The sequence below is a fragment of the Rattus rattus genome, chromosome 4 (genome assembly GCF_011064425.1).
Source record: "Rattus rattus isolate New Zealand chromosome 4, Rrattus_CSIRO_v1, whole genome shotgun sequence".
Taxonomy (NCBI): Eukaryota; Metazoa; Chordata; class Mammalia; order Rodentia; family Muridae; genus Rattus; species Rattus rattus.
In genome coordinates, this window is record NC_046157.1 from 139,818,028 (window position 1) to 139,837,139 (window position 19,112).

The 19,112-nt window shown below is 46.8% G+C and overlaps 1 protein-coding gene across 1 annotated transcript in view; it reads left to right on the plus strand.

Moving 5' to 3' along the window:
- Positions 1 to 1,013: 1,013 nt before the first annotated feature.
- Positions 1,014 to 19,112, plus strand: part of Lancl1 (LanC like 1) — a 37,214-nt gene continuing 19,115 nt past the window's right edge. The window contains exons 1-3 of the mRNA XM_032901263.1: positions 1,014 to 1,378; positions 5,856 to 5,973; positions 18,537 to 18,744. Of these exons, the coding sequence (XP_032757154.1) occupies positions 1,298 to 1,378; positions 5,856 to 5,973; positions 18,537 to 18,744 (407 nt within the window). The 5' untranslated portion in view covers positions 1,014 to 1,297. The remainder of the gene's footprint in view (positions 1,379 to 5,855; positions 5,974 to 18,536; positions 18,745 to 19,112) is intronic.

Genomic DNA, 19,112 nt, shown 5'->3' on the forward strand with positions numbered 1-19,112 from the left:
TCTGGACCTCCTGGAGAGCAGCAAGAGCTCTAGCCAGCCCCCAGGCATGTCTCTTACCAGAGACAGACATGAACTAGATCCCCACATTCTTTGAACAGAGAGGTCCCAAGGTGTCCCAGGTAGGATTTAATTTCCAACAAAAAAATTTTCAAACAAGAAGACTGTTAAGCACTGAGGTGGTTCTACAATCTTTGTCCTTATTTTTTTAAGGGTTCAAAATGTAGTATCAAAGTCTAATTTAGGCTACTGAGCAGACTAGATTTCCTAAGAGTTTTTGCTTAAATTCTCTGATGTTTTCATTTGGTGCCTTATCCACAGTCTCCATAGCGCCTTGAAGAAAAGAATGTGCCCAAAGTATTTAGCATATCCTGTTTATTATGATATAGTGCTTGGTGGCCCACAAGGTCTAGTGGGATTTGTTTAAGACAGGGCTTCTCTATGGAACCCTGGCTGTCCTGGAACTCACTCTATAGACCAGGCTGGCTTGGAACTCAGAGATCTGCCTCCCTTTGCCTTGTCGTCCGAATGTTGAAATTAAAGGTGTGCACGACCATCGCCTAGCTGGTCACGTGGGTTTGCTGTTCTTGGTTGGTTGGTTGGTTGGTTGGTTGGGGTTTTTGTTTGTTTGTTTCCTTCATTGTCATTTGTGTCTTTTTCCCCCTCCTTTTAAAAACATAATTAGAAGATGAAAAGGCAAAGACACTTCTCCAATTTCATTTTGTCAGCTGTAGTTAAGACTTCGGTGTGTAGATTTGAAAGCGGTCCTTTCCTTTTGCAGACAAAGGTAGCTTCGACCTCCTGGAATCTAGAACTGAACTTTCTATAACAAGGTGTTTATAAATGAGCTTAGGAAACCCTGATCCCCACCACCACTCCCTTCCCAGGAAAGCATCACTTTGTGACTTTGTGTCTTTAAGAACCTGCAGGCCGGAGGCGGGACTTCGGCTCCGCGTGCCCGCTGATTGGCCAGGCCTACAGGAAGTGGGCGGTAAACGCGCCGCGTCTGTTATTGTCCGCGCTGCGCGGTTTGCGTAGCCGCTGGAGAGGCGTGCGGGCTACATCACCTCGGTGTATCCCCCCTCTCGTGGCCGTGGGACGTGGGTGAAAAACGGGCTCCCTTCCTCCCGCGGGGCTCCGAGCAGCGGCCGCTGTCTCGCGCACCTGCCGAGCGGCTGCCAGCCGGGGGCCGCTTGGAGGGAAGGGGCTGTCAAAGCGCCTGCAGTCGCGTCCCAGCCCCGAGTCCCGACCCCTCTTGAGATCTCTCTTTCCCCTGTTCTGCAGGTTCGCTTTCGGCGTCATGGCTCAGAGGGCCTTTCCGAATCCTTATGCCGATTATAACAAGTCGCTGGCCGAAAACTATTTTGATTCTACTGGGAGGGTGAGTTGAGGCTTGCCTGCATCGCCACCTACCTCTTTCCCCAGCCTAGGGGCTCCAAAGGACATCACTTCTGCCTAGATGATGGGGATTCCCATCTGTCCCCTGCCAAAGAGTTGTGATTAGATCAGATTTACATAAGTATCTAAGTCGGAGTATACTGAGGCCTAACGATTCGGATAGAGAATAAAAATCCATTGTCAGCATCACTAACAGTGGAAGAAATAACCTCAGGTAGTACGAATGTCAGTTATAAAAATTGTCTTCGAAGTTCGCTCCCTAAGTGGCATTAAGGGAGATGAGGAACCTAGCTGTTTTCATAGGTGCCATGCTATTCTTTAGTGAGTGTGTGCGAGTCTGGGCAGAGTAATGAGGGCAAATATGGAGAGGACGACTTTTAAAGGCATGGAAACGTATCCCAGAGGCCCAAAATAATTTGTAATTTTACCAATTTTTGAAGTCTTTAAAGCCGAGAGCGGTGAGCCAAAGATTAGAAAACCCATTCTTATGTAAGCTGGTTTTCATACCACCAGGCACTTAGAGAGGAGAGCCATGGGGGGTGGGGTAGTGGAGGTACCGGGGACTACCTGGTTTTGACAAATCCCTGAGAGAGAGCTGAAGAGTATGCACTCACTTTGTAGCCCAGGCTGAACTCACAATAGCCCAGGCTGGCCTTGAAATCACTATCCTCCTGCATCAGCTTCCCCAGCACTAGGAGTAAAAGTGTATGCAACCGTGCCGGAGCTCACACATTTTAAATTTTATCACTTCTTTCTTTGCAATGCTATTACTGTGCAAATAAATAAATAAATAAATAAAAGGAAAAGCGCTTTTAGGTAGCTGTGAGGGTTCACAGAATATGTCTGGCTTCTGTGGTGTCAGCTCACCCCTGAGAGCACCCTGGTTGGTGTTGCAGTAGGAGGGATGGAGGTGCAGTGTAGAAGGGTATCAGTGTATGTTCTCCTGGGACAGAGCTCTGTGTCATTGTCTGGAGTTCCTCAGGCCTTCTTGTCATCATGTGGGCCTGTGTTCTGCCTACCTCAGCAGACCTGAAGCTAAGGCTTGAGTCAGCCCTGTCTGATCAGAGGGAGAGAAGGTGTGCCGCTTCGTGCTGACTTGGCAGAGAAAGCACTTAGAGAAGCGTCTAATGACGGAGCCTCAGGCTTACGCTTTAGGCTGCTCATAAGTAACTTTTGCACACTTTACTATTATTATTATTATTATTATTATTATTATTATTATTATCCATTTTTTGTTGTTGCTTCAAAAAATTAACACATATGTTTCACGTGCGTGATGTGCAGGCCCATACATGTTACAGCCATGTAGAGTCTTTTCCTGCCTTCTGCCTCGTTAAGGCGCAGTCTCTGTCATTTCTGCTGCTGTGCGGTGTATTCCAGGCTGGCTGGCCCATGGCCTCTGGGTGACTCGTCTGTGCCTGACATTTTGCTGTAGGGGTGTTGGCATTAAGATATGTGTTGCTACATGTAGCTTTTTACATGCTCTGAGACCATGTCTGGGCAGTCGTGTTTCACAGCTAATGCTTTTGCGTGCTGACACGTCTTGACCTGGTTTCTTTGGATTTTTAAAATGCTAAACTAAAGCGCACATTGGCTGGCCTTCAACTCAAAGTAATCCTCCTGCCTCGGCCTCCTGAGTACTAGTGGTATAGGTGTAAGCCACCACATCCAGCTCTCAAAGTCATTCATTCTTTTCTTTTCTTACAGCAGTGTCTCACTGGGTAGCTCTAGCTGGCTAGGCTCTCACTGTGAAGTCCAGGGTGCCCTCAAACTCACCGGGCTCTATCTGCCTTTACCTCCTAATGCCACCATACCCAGCCTAACTTTAATTCATTTCTAAGGGACAAAAAAAAAGACACAAATGCAAATTCTAACCCCAAATAACAGGGCGACAGATGGTACAGCACAGTGTGGGACTCCTACAAAGAAAGTGGCATCCATTTTTAAATCCTCTTGTTGAACCTGGCTGCCTCCATGTTAAGACAAAGACACAGAAGGAGCCCGTCTGTCTCCTGGCGTCTTCCGGGCCTCCTCACACTTTCCATTTCAGTGGCGTGGTCTGCCTAAAGCAGCCAGTGTTCTCAGGCAGGGCACTTTTGTGAACAGGTGTGCCTGGCAGAGAGTGACTCCCGACCCCAGGCTGAGGCACTCTCACTGTGGCCTCCTGATGTCAGGCCGTCCAGGGCCGTGCTTTACACGTGGCCTCTGTGCACAAGGTGGCTTATGGCCATGTCAGGCTACTCCTTGACTCCTGTGAGGCTTACAGACCTTCTTATATTAATATTAAAGTCCATCGTATCTTACTAAATGCATCTCAAGTCTCATTGAAGTCCTGACCTTTTGTCAGATATTGTTGAATAACAGGAAAGTGTCTTTCAGGCTGTGGATTCTTCTTGGTCCTCTGTGCTGCAGTGGCCACAGACCTCGCCAGGGATGTTCCTCAGAGGCGAATCTTTGAAAATTGTTAGTGTTAGGACTTTATGACGCTGCCTTCCTCCAGTCGTAAGTGCCACTTTGCATGTGTGCGCTGGAGACGTGCATGAGTGTTGGCTTAAAGAATAATGTCCATGCTCCCTGTGTGCTGTCTCTTTTTTCCCCAGACAAGACTTTCTGACATGGAACTTGGCAAGTAGGCCCAAGACTGTCTGTCCACCAAGTCCCAGGAATTGGCCTATTTTTTCCTCCAGAGCTCTAAGATAATAAGCATCTGCCAGCATTCCCCCTATGAGCACATGCCAACATGTCCCCCTGTAAGCACACACTAGCATTCCCCCCTATGGGCACATGCCAACATCCCCCCCATAAGCACATGCCAGCATTCCCCCCTATGAGCACATGCCAGCATTCCCCCCTATGAGCACATGCCAGCATTCCCCCCTATAAGCACATGCCAGCATTCCCCCCTATGAGCACATGCCAGCATTCCCCTTATGAGCACGTGACAGCATTACCCCCATAAGCACATGCCAGCATTACCCCTATGAGCACGTGACAGTATACCCCACTTTTTAATATACTGGTTCTAGAGGTCAAACTCAAGTTTTCATGTTCTTCTTAAAAAGTGAGATTAAAGGGCCGTTGAGATGGCTCATCAGGTGAATGCACTGGCAGGCAAGCGAGGACCCAAGCAGAAGGAGAGAACTGACCCCTGACAGTTGACCTCTAACCTCTACCCAGGTGCAGCCATGTATGCATGAGCAGGCCCACACGCACAGCAGGACTCGGAATAATGGAGACAGATAGCCTCGGGTGATGGCCGGTGTGGGTTTGATACTACAGTCTTTTCATGATGAAACACCTGTCCGCAGGTGTGGCGGTCCTCAGCCCTGGTTTGAAAGCTCACTGGTCTTTTTGGAATTGCTGTCTGGAATCATAGCATGTTCCTGAAGAGCTAACACGTTGACACGGGTCTTTAATCCCTGCAGTCATTCAGAGTATACAGCGCTTCAGACCTCCTTCACACTTGCCTTTAAGAAGCGTGTGCCCTGCTGTGGTGGCAGAAGACGTGCTGAGAGCTCTGCCGCACGTCACAGGACCTCAGTTCGAGTCGCAGCACCCACAGCTGTCTGTAACTCCAGTTCCAGGGCATCAGACACCTCTGTTTTGGCCTCCCAAAGCACCAGATACACATAGTACACAGATATATAAGCCATCAAAACACCCACACATAAAATAATAAAAACTAAATTGAAAAGAGATTTTCAAAATAATAATAATAGGATTATGACCTATGACCCTCAGCTTACCCATCCGTTATGCAGGCGATTACATGGGTTTCACTAACCTCAGGGCCTCAGCCTGAGAGTACCCGTATGGCACATTGTGGGTGGCCTTTTAGAAACCATGGGGCAGATATTAACTCTCCAATTCCAGGAAGGCATCTGCAGTACAAAGAAGTGGAGTTAAGCTGGGCAGTGGTAGCTCACCCCTTTATTCCCAGCACTTGGGAGGCAGAGGCAGGCCGATCTCTGAGTTTGAGGACAGCCTGGTATACAGTTCGAGTTCCCAGACTGCCAAGGATACACAAAGAAACCTTGTCTAAAATAACAGAAAGAAAATAACTTTCTTTTCTATTAAGACTAGGTCTGACTGTGTAGCCTAGGGTAGGCTCAATGTAGCTGACCTCCTGCACCAGCCTCTCAAATGTTGGAATTGGAGGTGTGTACCACTATTACCTGGCTCATGGTAACTTTTTAAAAAACAAACATGTTGTCTTAAGTAGTATGAATTCCCTATGTGGTTTCTGGAAAACCTGTCAAGCTGCTTCAAGTTTTATGTGATAATATTTCCATGAGTAGAAAATGTCATCAGAAAAGTACTATTGATCGACTGTTTACTCTTTTTTTTTTTTTTTTTTTTTTTTTTTTGTAGCTGGGGACCCAACCCAGGGCCTTGCGCTTGCTAGGCAAGCGCTCTACCTGTTTACTCTTCTTAAAAATAATTTTCCTTCATTGCTGCAGCTGACTCCTGAGTTTTCACATCGCTTGACCAATAAGATCCGGGAGCTCCTTCAGCAAATGGAGAGAGGCCTAAAGTCTCCAGACCCTCAGGATGGCACTGGGTACACCGGCTGGGCAGGTATGGTGTGACTGACATGGCATGCACACTGCCGAGGACCAGTGCAGGACCTCCCCAGGTCTGTGACAGCCTGCGCGGCCGCCTCTGGCTGCGTCCTGGGAGAGTGCTGCTCCCCGGCCCACAGGCAAGCACACTGCAGGTATTCATGCCTGGCTTTGGGGAGGTTACTCTGAGGCAAAATTGTCTTCAGCGTGATATAGCTGATTAGAAGAGTTCCTGGAACAGACGGAATAAAGCACGTCTGTAAATATCTCCTTAAACACCCATCCCAGTGCACCGATCTGTAAGGACACACAGTTAGTGCCAGGTCTGTGAATGAACTCCTGTGCTCTCCTTGCTGGCTGATTTTCAAGTGCTGTCTGCCAGGCTCCACCGCTGATAGCCTGGAGGGAAAGCAGGAGCCACTGCTCTGGAGGGAGGTGGGTGGGGAGGCCGCGAGCACAGTCAGACTGCTGAGGACAGAGGTCTAGGGACACAGTGTTTCCCTCACACATGGAATAATTGGGGCTCCATTTTGAGCTTCTGGACTTTGCAGGTTCCTGGGGCCCACAGCTGAGTTGCTTAATAACTCATAAGCAGAAGCCAGAAATGTGCGTTTTACAAACACATGTGGAAGCTGATCTGTGGGCTTCCAGGGAAGGGGAATTACCATGTGAGAGATTGCCTGACAGCAGGCTCGGTACTGCTCTCTGCATGTGAGAACTCACATTTCCCCCCAAGGTCGGGAAGACACGTGAGATCTCTAACATAATTGCAGAGGGAACATGAAACCAACATTGTTTTTTGACACATGGCTTCACTATGTAGCCCTGGCTGGCCTTGAACTCACTATATTAGTCTGGCTGTCTTCAGACTCACAGTGATCTACCTGCCTCTACTCTCCAAGTGCTGGAGCACTGGGATTAATGGCATGTACCACCTCACCTGGCCTGAGGCAAGCTAACATTGGTCCATACTTCTTAGAGCTGAGTTTTAAGTCTGTTAACATATTTTAGAGGCTGAACATAAGAAACATTAAGAGGAGAATGAAAGGAAAGGATTTTGTGTCAAGAAGGAAGTTATCCAAGTGTCCTTTATTACCTACTGTAATTTCAGCTGTAGTCTAAGTGACACTCATTAGTGAAGAGCCTTGCTGTCTATTTAAATGAGCAGAAAACAACACACACCTACACAAGTGTTGCGGTATCTCTCCCTGCCAGGTTATCCACTAGAGAAGGCCCAGGCTCCTGTCTCATCCTAAGACATTTGAAGTTGCCATTATTTCGCTACCTCTGACCAGAGAAAGAGGCACAGGCTGACCTGAGGCACATGGCTAGACTTAGTTCCAGAGCACATCCAAAAGGGAATCCTAAGTCCCTAAGTCACCCGTTTGCATAGGCTCATGGTGTTATGGAGAATATTGCTTGAGGCTGGAGGAGAAATGGTCTTACATTCCAGTGACTGACTTGACAGTGTCAGGAAAAGATGTCTGTCAAACAGCCTGAATTGCTCATGAGTTGAGAGGCTAAAAGTCAGACTTCCTTCAGAGGGACCTTTACGCTGAGGTGCAGCACCTGGTTTACGCTGTCTGGCTGCAGTACATTCTGGCAGCGTCTCCTTCAGCTGCCAGTGTCTTCTCCTGGAGCAGCTCACTCTCAGCGCTGGCTCTGGGAAGCAGCTCCACAGCAGTTGTCTGAGGCGGACTGAGGGTGTCTTCAGTGGCTGGTACATTTCTGAGGAAACTTAAAATCTTGTAGAAAAATTTGCTAATAGCTTTAGAGGCAAGGCTCCTAATATCCTGTCTTCGAACGCTGTTAAAATGCCATTGTTTCTGAATAAACTGTCTCTTCCAGCGTTCTAATACATAAAAGGCTGTCCTGGGCCTGGGTTCAGTCAGAACAATGTAAGGCTCTGATTTGACTAAGATAGAATGCTGATTCAGCCGCAGGAAATCAAACTGTAGTGAGCCTTCAGTGGCCTTACAGCTTACAGACGACTGTCTAGTGATGGCTGCCATTTGATTACCCAGCCCTGCATCCAGGAAGAGCACAGTGGAATACTTGCTGCCGTGTGTCATAGCAGTGACTACCCGACAGGGGCTACCTGTGTGTGCACTTTATGTACACCCAGGTAGCTTTCTAAAACTAATGCTTTTCTCAAAAACAACATACTATCTTTTGGCTTCGCTCAATATGAAATTTGGAATTTGTGACCTTTTACAAAGACCACCTTCTTGCTCCTTTTGCTAATTTATCTGTTAATTTAGGAAGTGCTTTTTTATTGTAGAAGACCGATAAAGCTCTCTTCAACACTGACATCTATTGAGCATCTGTTGTCTGTGAACAGTGAAAGCTGTTACAACTTGTCGTTAGCTTACAGTGCAGCCTGTGTGAGCCAAGGCTGTGATTACAGTTAATTAGAACTTTTAAGTTGAAATCTTATTCTCTAGTAGAAATGTGGCTGATAGCCAATGCTGATTCAGGGAGAATTAGGATTTGGAATGGAATCCGATTCATCAGTTTAAATGGTATAGTTTGTTTCTCTCACAGAAGAGGCCTGAGTGACAGCTGAAGGCCGACAGGGAAGCCTTGGCTGGTTCCTCTCACTGCTTCCTCGGTCTTCAGCCACTAGTTCCAACCCTCGGTCAAGATGGCTGCTAACCGCCAGCTCTTACTTCAACAAGGGAAGGATGGGTCCCCTTCCCTCAGTGTTCAAGTTCCGCTCAGTGTGCTTTTCCTGTCGCACAGTCACATGGTCACTGCTGTTCAGAAGGAAGGGTGACTCATGTAGTCAGTTAGCTGGAATTTCATTACTAAGAAGAACTTTCAGGTAAAGCCTGTTAGTGTCCTAGAGCTCCTATCTACAAGCAGAACCTCTTAAATATGTGTAGTCCAGCCAGTTGGTCCTTATTTTTTTTTCCCCATCTATAAATTCTCTCTAATGTCTTTCCACTTGGGTCAAGATTTTTATAAGAATGAAGACCTTTGCTAGGGTCTTAAATATTTTTAAATCATGTAAGCAATATTTTGCCCTTTCATTTCCAAAGGAACTCAAAACAATTTTTTTTTTTCTTCTTGAAAACAAAGTCTTCATCTCACACATAGTGGGTTCCATTGTTACGGAGAACTATTTCAGAACACAAAACCCTGTACTGCTCAGTGCGCCTCCCTCCAGGAGAGACTGCAGCTGATTCTGCCCATGTCCCTGCCTTCTCTAACTGAAGACCTAGTCCTCCACTTCCCACCTTTCTTGTCCTTCAAACCCCTGTTGGCTTTCGTGGCCACTAAATGCCTTTGTTTGCTTGTTCTGTACACACATTTGTCACGCATCACTAAACCCCACAGTCACACTATGTGCCCTTTATGATTCTGAAGTTTACAGCTTCAGAATGAGGCTGCCAGCTCCGTGATGCCGGGCATGTGCTGCTCTGCTCTGCTCACCTTGAAGAAGAAAGGGTTTAGTGAGGAGACTTAACACCGAGTGTTTAGTTCTACATGAGTACCTATTTCCAAATACATGGCTACTGTAGCCTTTTCCATTCTCAGTGTTTCAGCTGAACCTAAGACTAATGGGGTCAAGGCACCTCTGTGTGATATGTGCTTTGCAAGGTAACTAATGCAATTAGAAGCTTACCACCTGATTTATTATGTCTCTCACCCTAATAATTCAGTCTGATAGTTTAGTTCAGATAAGAGTGAACTTTGAAATAACCACATTTGTACAAAATATATTATTAAAGAGTGATAACATGTCCATGGTTAAACAAAACTTGAATAAATAAGGGGCTGGCGAGGTGGCTCGGAGTAGTGAGCCTGCTACCCAGGCATGAGGACTGGCGTTCCCCAGCACCCAGATAAGAACTGGGAAAGCATAGCAGCTCACCTGTAATCCCAAGCCCAGCACTCTCTTATAATCTTAGTGCTCAGGAGGTGACGAGGGTATCCTTAGACACTGGCTAGCTGGACTAGCCAAATGTGTGAGCTTCAGGTTTAGCAAGAGACCCTGTCTCGGCAAATAAGGTATAAATTGACCAAGGAAAACACCCAACATTAACCTGTGACCTCCACATACATAGGTTTACATGCATACTAACAAATGCACACTACACACAGAGACACTGTTCTGCAATAGGCCCTATCTCTATCTTGACTTTTATTTTTCAGTGGAACGTGAGGATATTTTACAGAACTGAGTGCTAAGTGTGTGCTTTCAGTAGAATCTAAATGTCTCACCTATGAGATGCCATCACTAAGCCCCTGACATTTACCCTTTCACTCTTTGATGGAGAAGCAGAATTCCATGACCCTGGGGAGAAAAGAGTAGAGGTGACAGCACTGTCCCGTTAACAGTCACTCTGACATTCTTGCGACAGAAGCGAATGTGTGTGCATGGACACCAGTGACCAGTGAGGAAGGCATACACCATGCTCAGTGCTTTCCTCTAATCACTCTTCTGTGCCTCAGGACAGCGCCATGGCGTGGAGTCTAACAGGTTTCTGTATCCATGTCACAGCTGAGAAACAGAAGCAGAGCAAGGCCGAGATCTTAGGTCACACGGCCAGCAGGCGATGATGACAGGTTTCTGTCCAGCAAGCCTGGCTCGTGAGACGTGTCCTTCAAGTTTTGAGTGAGTCTGTGTGCATGTTTTTTGCTAACTACTACATTGGTGTCCGTTGTCCACGTTTTGTGAGTGGAGATTTTCTTAAGCTCTCTGATACGGATACCTGTACTGTACAGCATTTTAGAATTGCATATGACCAATCAGTTCAGCATTTTTTGTAATTATAAAAAGAATTTGAAAAATAGAGAAATGAGCCTTACTACCAAGACAGCAGAGGGAGGGGTGGCTGCTGTCTGGCCTGGGAGGAGCTGGTTTAGCATTGCACATAAAGTAAATCCTGGAAGTTTTTCTCAGCATTTGCAGCCAGAAAACCGAACTCTGTGACATTCTTTTGGAAGAATTTGTTTTCCCATTTCCTGATCCTGTGGTTACATTCAACGTAAGGAAGATTCTTCTCACAATGGCTTGGTTTGGAAAAGGGTTGTTGCGAATGTTCTCGAGTGAGTTCTCACCGTCATGTAAGACCGCTGGCAGCTGTCAGTAAGTGATGGTTGATAGAAGCAGCCTCCGTTCTTTCTCTCGAGTCCTCCTTTACACTGTATCACGCTGTAGGGTAATGCACTGCAGTGAACGTGGAGCACGTGCCAGCCGTCCGCGTTGGGGTGGTTTGTCTACGGTCTCCATCCCCTCCCAGCAGACCAACAGTGTGTGCATTCAGGTGACTTAGATGCAGAAAACAACAGGAGTGGAGCCCTGCAAAGGAGTGGCCAGTTGCTGGCTCTGTGATGGGTCCAGTGATGTACAGGACACTCTAGGGCACTAGGGGACTAGTACTACCTGTCACAGGGCTGGGCTGCCTTTTGTTCCAGGGAAGACTGTAGAAGATCTTAGGTTAGCGCCCAGAGGTGAAATCACAAAAGACGAGTAAGGAGTTATTGCTATAAAGGGTTAATGGGTCTCTGTGTTAAAAGTAAGTGTTTACTAGGAAACACTGACTCTCTGACAGGTAACAGCAGAGAATTAATAAGCCTGAGGGAGGGCTGTTCTCTCTGGTGTCTTTAGACTGAGGAAAAGTGCTAGCCTCCATGTGATGTCATGTTTCCCCACTCTACTGTGCTGACTCCTCAGAGAAATGATGATCAACTTAGACTTTAAAAGAGAAAAAGCCATGTGCACAAAGGGCTCCAAGGGATTCGGCTCTGAAGGACGTGACCTAAGTTCCAGTAGCCAACTCAGGAAGTTAATGAGGCTGGGATTGGCATGAGTGTCCTTTGCTGAAGTATTAGATAACGTTTTAAGTAAGAAGAGCTACACTGTGATCCCTAGAGTGATATTAGCTCGGGCTCTAAATGCACGTCATTAGTGTTTCAAGATGCTATACCTCTGCTCTGCCAAACGTATAGCTGTTAGCTGCCGCATTGGTATGTGGGTCTCAGTTACTGCTGACACTAGAGTTACCTGAAAGAAATCCTTCTGGCCAGTTGTCTTCTCTGTGTAATTCGATCTCTCTTTGTAAGAAGCTCCCAGCTGAGCAGTACAGTGTCTAACTGAGCCCTGAGCAGATGTCCCTCCCCTTCACCTTCCTTAGAAGCACCCATCCCTCCAAGCCAGTGCTTGGATGTAGACAGTGGGTTCCCAGAGCCCTTCTTATCCACTGGAGAGATAACTACGTCAGGAGCTTTGTCTGCTCCCTTTCTGAGCTATATATTATCAAAGCATTTAACATTGATGCCATTATACTGTAGGTTATGTTACTAAGGCTCAAGTTTGAAACAAGTGTGGGCTTTAGGTGTCCTGTCCTGAGTGTGCTCAGGTGAAGCACAGAGAGCAGAAGGCAGTGTTTGTAAGCAAACAAGAACAAATGCTAGAAGAGGAAGTGAGGAGATGGCTCATTTGGGTAAAGGGCTTGCCGTTCAAGGATGACAAGCAGAGTTCATTCAGGTCCCTAGCACCCATGTGAACTCCGAGCTGCTGTGGTGGCTGGCTGTAATTCCAGCATTCTGATTGTGCACACAAGATCCCCAAAGCAGTCTGGGTAGCTAGACTAGTTATGGGTTCAGTTAAGAGGCCCTGACTTAATGAATAAAGTTAAGAGTAGTTAAGAAAAAGTTACAGCAGCAACTTTGCAGGCACACATGTATGCGTGTACACACATACACACACAGAGAGAGGGGGAGTGGGGGTGGGGAGAGAAAGAGAAATGGTAGAAAGGGAATCAGATTAACCTATGCAATGACCTTTACAGACAAGGCTGCAGTTGGACTTGGCATTGCCATTCCAGGTAACTCCTACTGGGCAGTTGCCTGCATTACTGCTCTTTGCCATTACCTGTTTAACCTGAAAGAATTGCTTAAAACTTGGTGCAAGGGAAAAAGAATGAAAATTCAGTTGAGCTCATATCTGCTAGGATTTGACTCGGTTCACCACAGCTCTAGTCTGGCGCAGTTGGAATTCAGGAATTGGCTGACAAGTCACCATAACTGGTAAAACTAGTAAGGAGCCAGTCTCTTAGGCTTTGGATTCTCACACCCCTTGGTCTGAACTTCTCCCCAGACTCCTCGAGATGCTTCTGTATGAGAGCATTTCTCTGTCTTCACAGATCAGGACGGAAGGAGAGATGCTGGCATGTGGGAAGAGGGGGAGTGTAGCCCCAATCCACTCTGCCCCCTTAGATGAGTGATCAGAGCTGGATTAAGACGAGTTAACGTTCAGTGATGTGCACTGTCTAATGGTTGAATGCGTAACCATTCAGTGTGTGCCAGGAGTGTTCCCTGGGGGCCACATGACGCAGTGATTCTACAATGAAAGCTGCTATTGTTTCTGGTTTTAGAAGAGTGTTCAGGCTTAGCGAGGTTTATGTTTGCACAGCTAGGAAGGGCAGGGGCAGCCCTAGACCCCACGGTGAAGAGCCAACATCCTTTTAGCTTATTTATCAACTGCTATGCTAGTCCAGGGAAAGGCTAACAGTGCTTCTGTATTAGACCTTCACCAAGTAGAGGGCTCTGGACACTGAGTGAGAGGAGGAACATGTGAGGTTCCCTTTGCTCTTAAATCCTGGCTCCACAGCTACATGGCAGCTGTGGAAATAGCTACAAGAAAGGACGCGTGTCTGAAGGGCTCTTTGAACCGCTTTGTTTAGGGCTCTATTAAATCGAAGGTGAAGAATTGTGCCTGCTTTCTTCCCAGATTTCCTGTGAAAGGCTCTGGGGGACTTGTGCAGTGAGCAGTGAGCAGTGCACAGTGGGCAGTGTGAGCACAGCTGAGCAGATAGCATGGGTGCTGGCCTGAAACCTGGGCTGGATGGTTGAGCTGGGAACAGTAAGTGATCATCAGGAGGACACTGCTGCCCTAATGGCCTCGAATTCATCTATTGGTGAAACGTGTGTCCGATCACTGACACATGAGATTGAGGAACAGTTCTGCCATTAGGGTAGAAAGCTCCAACTTGATACAGAAAGGCGGGGTGATGGGTAATGGGAGTTCAGGGACTTTCACTTGTTCCCCACATCTGAAAGGAAGAAAGTGTAGTAATTGATGATGAGCAATAAAGCAGCAGTTTTCACTCAGGCTGCAGTTTTCCCCCCACCTTCCGTTAGTAATTTCGACATTCTAAACTACTGAGTGCTAATGGACACCTCTGGCAGCTCCCTAACGTCCGGATTGTCACTGTGGTCCTGCCATGAGACCCCCTGGCCTGCAGGGAGCTGGCATCCTCTGACAAAGGTACCACCGCTGACTGCTTATTGAGTAAACAAAGCACTCTCCAGCAAGGCAGAGGCAGTTTGCAAGGCCCATGTGTCTAGCGATTTTATCCTCAGCGTGTACATTTGGGACAGTGAGGTCCTGATTGGTCAGGAAGAATAGAACTAATGATCCCTCAGAAATGCAAAGGCTTAGTATTAATTACTTCCCGCAGCTGGCTGTACTTCCCGCACTGCTGCGACCAGTAGCTGAGTAAGGAAATTGCAGATTTAGAAGTGTCCCTGAACACTTGTCCTCCCCAGGGCTCTAGAGAGAAACAGCAGAGCAAGCCAGGGTTGGGTGCCCCTCAGAGAAGCGTTTTTGGCCTCACAGTGTTTTCTTATCTTTTTTCTTAAAGTAAATTAGTTGCAAACATTCAAATCCACATTTATAGGGTGAGTCTGAGGCGGCCCCAGACTTCCTCAGCTCCATACTCAGAGGAATGTTGGTGTCACTGCAGCAGCCATTGGCCCAGTGTAGTTGTTGAACATTTTGAATGTGGGGGTGTGACGGAAAGTTGCTTACTGTTTAATGAACCTAAGTGTCTGAAGGTGAGAGCAGAGACTGACATCAGACACTGCGGACAAAGCTGAGAACAGCTTTCTGGAGCATTCACGTCACATGCAGCGTCCTCCCAGACCACAAAACTGTAGCAAGTCCATGTGCTTTGCTTTGTTCTAAGGAAAGGAAACTCTCCAGTCCTCTCTCTCCCACTGCTGACATACACTGGGAATCATTGCCGACTCCAATTACCAGAACTAAGGTGTTTCCCCAAATGCCCACTGATCACATTCTCTGACTGTCGGATTCATAAATAAATACGTCTGATTACAGTTTTCCTTTTCCACTTCTTTGATTATGCCCTTCTCTTGGGTTACACTCTCCTTTAAGACATTCACGTGTTTTAGCCATGAGTATGAGCAAAGCTGAAAATGACTACAAGCCAAAGACACTACCTAACCTGCACAGCTTAACAACACCAGTTATGGGCTGGGCCGACCCCGGTAAGAAACTGGTACTGCTCACCTTAAATGTCCGTGCTAGTGTTGGCCAGGGCGGTGGTGCAGCGAGTGGAGGTGCTTGTCACCAGGCCCCAACGTGATTTCCATTGCCTGGACCCACATGGTATTAGCAGGAAAGAACAGATGCCCACGAGTCACCCTTCATGTATGTGGCATGGCATACACACACACACACACACACACACACACACTCAGACAAATAAAATGTAATTTTTAAAAGAAAAAATTTTAAGACTTTTAAAAGGTTTGTGTTCATGAAAACATCAAAATGTATCTGGGTTCATGAAAAGAAGGCCTTTATATTTGTAAATAAAAAAGGTAAATGAAGCTTATTCTCCAATTAAATATAATCAGAACTTAAATAATATTTAAACATTTTCTTGCATGGTACAGGTTAGCAGATAGGAAAAAGAAGCATACCTGTCTTTGTAACCCTTGCTTGGCAAACAGGGTGAAAGCTCAGGTGTAAACCAAGAGAACACTTAGTCACAGATGGCGCTGTCTTCTCTTAAAGAAGCTGAGTTCTCTGATAGATTGAAATGCTGACAGACGCAGCTCTGAGCATCACTGCTGAGCCCCTGGCCAGCTGTGTTGTTAGCACGAGCATTTTCCTCCTGATGTTAAGCGTCCTTCAAAGACCAGCAGCATATTTACAGATGTGTGTCTCCGTGGGCATAGCACTAGTCTGCCCTTGAGAACCTGGTGGTGCCCTCAGAGCTGTGGACCTGAGACGTTGAGGAGCCATCATGGCGTCTGCTTGTCACCCATCCCCCACCACGCCCTGCTGGTTTTACCCCAGGCATGTTCATTCTCACGGTGGAGTGGTCCTCTGTTGCCCTGTGTCTCACTCCTGTTGCACCCTCCTAACTATCCTTGAGCACCCGCTATTCCAACCCTGACAGGACAGCTAAAGTGATTTAAAAAAAAATACCATCATGCCGTTGTCTGCTCAGAATGATACATTTCAACCGAAGCCACCACCATCGACTGACAACCTGAGTAAGCTGCTGCTGCTACCCCTCTAGCTTTGAAAAGCGCTTTCTTCCCCAGGACTGGTCTTAACTGCATCGGGTGGTATTCTTAGATAGCAGTGGCTTGTGTTAGTAGACAGCCTAGGGTCTGGTGCGGCTGCATAGTAGCTCTCAGGTACTAGACCACCATCTCCTAGCAACACCTGCATCCTAGAATGCACAGTCCCAGTCACTGTGTCAGCCATGCCATCACTTCTGCATCCCAGACAGGAGAAGGTGGGAGGAGGTTGCCTAGCCAGAAACCATCCCCTGCTGTAGATTCGGTCTGCCCTGAAATCTAGGTCATCATTTAAGGGGAAATGGGTGTACATCTAGAGAACTTTAATGTCTCTGTTACAAAAGGTAAATCTTCATATTCCAAATGGGAATATTTTTTTAAAAACTGTCTGAAATGGAAAGAATTGACAAAGAATATGTAGGCTTTCTCTTAGAAATTTGGAGGCAGCGAGTCAGACAAGTAGATGACATCATTGAAGGTGGCTGCCTCTAGGAGGCAGGAATGGGCAGAGGAAGGAGGCCAGTTTGTGTGCACAGCCTTACAGTGCTTTATGATTCCCAGTGTGCAGCCGAGGCCAGGCCTGATGGCTTATCAGCAGGACCACAGGCTGCATCTTGTCGGCCATCTTTGATATCTGTGCAAAGAGGAAGGTATGTGTGCAGTATCAGTGTGGGGTGCTCTGTGCAGGAACAGACTGTCGAATCGAAAGATGACACCGGGGCTCAGAGGGAACTGGAAGCGGGGGCTGTGGACTCCAGACACAGGACGCTGTGCTCATCAGAAAGAACCAACCAGAAGGTCCTGCAGTCTTCATGAGGAGTGTGGGTCTTGTAGCTGTGAGGCACAGTAGGTCTTGTTTGTTAACTGCTAAGACAGAAGTTGTCGGTCATGAGAGACAGGAGTCCAAAGGGAAACCACCTCTGGGCTTGTACTTAATCACATTCTGTTTTCCCAGATGCACATTGTGTCATTATCTGGCTTTGGTGCTAACATCACTTAATTGGGGGGTTGCAGCGGCAGTGGGAATAGGGGGAAGTGGAAGGGCAGCAGTTTAAGTGGATCACCGGCAGGTGCGTGATGTGGGTGGTGATGAAGCCCATTAGGGAGGTAATTCTGGGAGAAGCTCTTGATGTTGATCATTTGTGAAAAGGAGGGTTTTCTTCCCCGCCACGTGCATGGTTCCATACACTTGTCTACAAACCCTGTGAATCCTTACATCTGCTCATCAACTTCTGGAATTACTAACACCACGCTGCTTTGAAAGAGCAGACAAGGTTATTAACTTCTGGAGGAAATGAAAACTTGGCCTTAATATACATGTGAAATTGAATTGTCTGTAACACAAAGCTTTAGAGATTACCCATGCAAAATGAGAAAAGTATCTGAATCTAAAATTGTCCTCAGTACAGTGAGAAGTAATTCTGCAGACTGCATTTTTACTGCGTTGAAATCCATGAAGAGATTGGCTCTATTAATTTAGATTTAAACATAGGCTCTGTGTCTCCTAAAAATGGTAAATGAGATGGAAAATGTGCTTTACAGGAAAAAGTGTTTCTGGAAATGCTTTAGGCAGACAGACTTCTTCTCCACATCTCTGACCGCTTCTCACTGAGCTTCAGAGGGAGAGCTCTGTCCTCTGTGAGAGGCATTTGTATTAAGGATTTGCACACACTGCCTCAGTTACTCCACAGGCTTTAGGGGAAGACAAGTTGCAAGGTGAGTGGGGGCCAAGTCAAAGTCACTGGCAGCTCTTACGTTAGTCTCCAAAGTAGTGTACTGGGTAAGGGGATGCCCCTGACAGGGAGCCAGGGTCTAGGACTCAGCAACACAAACGCCTCTCACATACAAGAAAGTTTACCTTTTGCTGAAAGAGAAGTTAGCTTTTTCATTCCTTACTCTGAATTGCTTTATGTTGCAAAGATGTTTCTTGTTCATTATTGATTGACAGAACAGCCATTGACCAAAAAACATTAATTACAGCCAGTACATCTATGTGTTTCTGTCTTGGATAAGTCTTCAAAAGTCTTTACTACTTAACAGAATTTGAACAGTGAGTAGTAATACAAGGAAAAGTAAGATTCGCTCTGCCTCATTCTTAGAGCTGAGGCTAGAAGGAAAGTCACCGGTACTTACAAATGATGTCACCCAGCTCATAAACCTCAACCCAGATGAGCAGATAAGGCACCCGAGTGACAGGCTCCCATCTCCGTGTCCTTTCTGCTTGCATTCCAGGCATCGCCATGCTTTACCTTCATCTCCACAATGTGTTTGGGGACCCGGCCTATCTGCAGATGGCGCACAGCTATGTAAAGCACAGCCTCAACTGTTTGAGCAGGCGGTCCATCACCTTCCTGTGTGGGGACGCGGGCCCCCTGGCTGTGGCTGCTGTGCTGTACCACAAGATGAACAGCGGGAAGCAGGCAGAGGATTGCATCACACGGTAACCATGTTTGCTTATGAGGATTGTTGCCTAGACAGCCTTAGGATTCTGCATATGTTACCAACAGAACGTCCAACTGAGTTTGCTTTTCTCTCAGCAGGTAAATCGTCCCCCTGCTTTTGGTCAGTTCTCCTGTTCCTCTTACAGTTAAGGAATCGCCTAGTAATCCTTATCTTAGTATACAATAGAAGACATGGGCATGGTCCTGATCAAATATCAATTCCCTGGGATCAAAGCCTTGATCATGGCATGAATAATTCATGGTGCTTCCCAGAATCCACATTTGGAAAGGAAGTGGCTCTCCTTGCAAACCAAGGACCAAAAACTAATTTGAGACTGCTATTCTAGATTATGGGGGTGCACCTGTA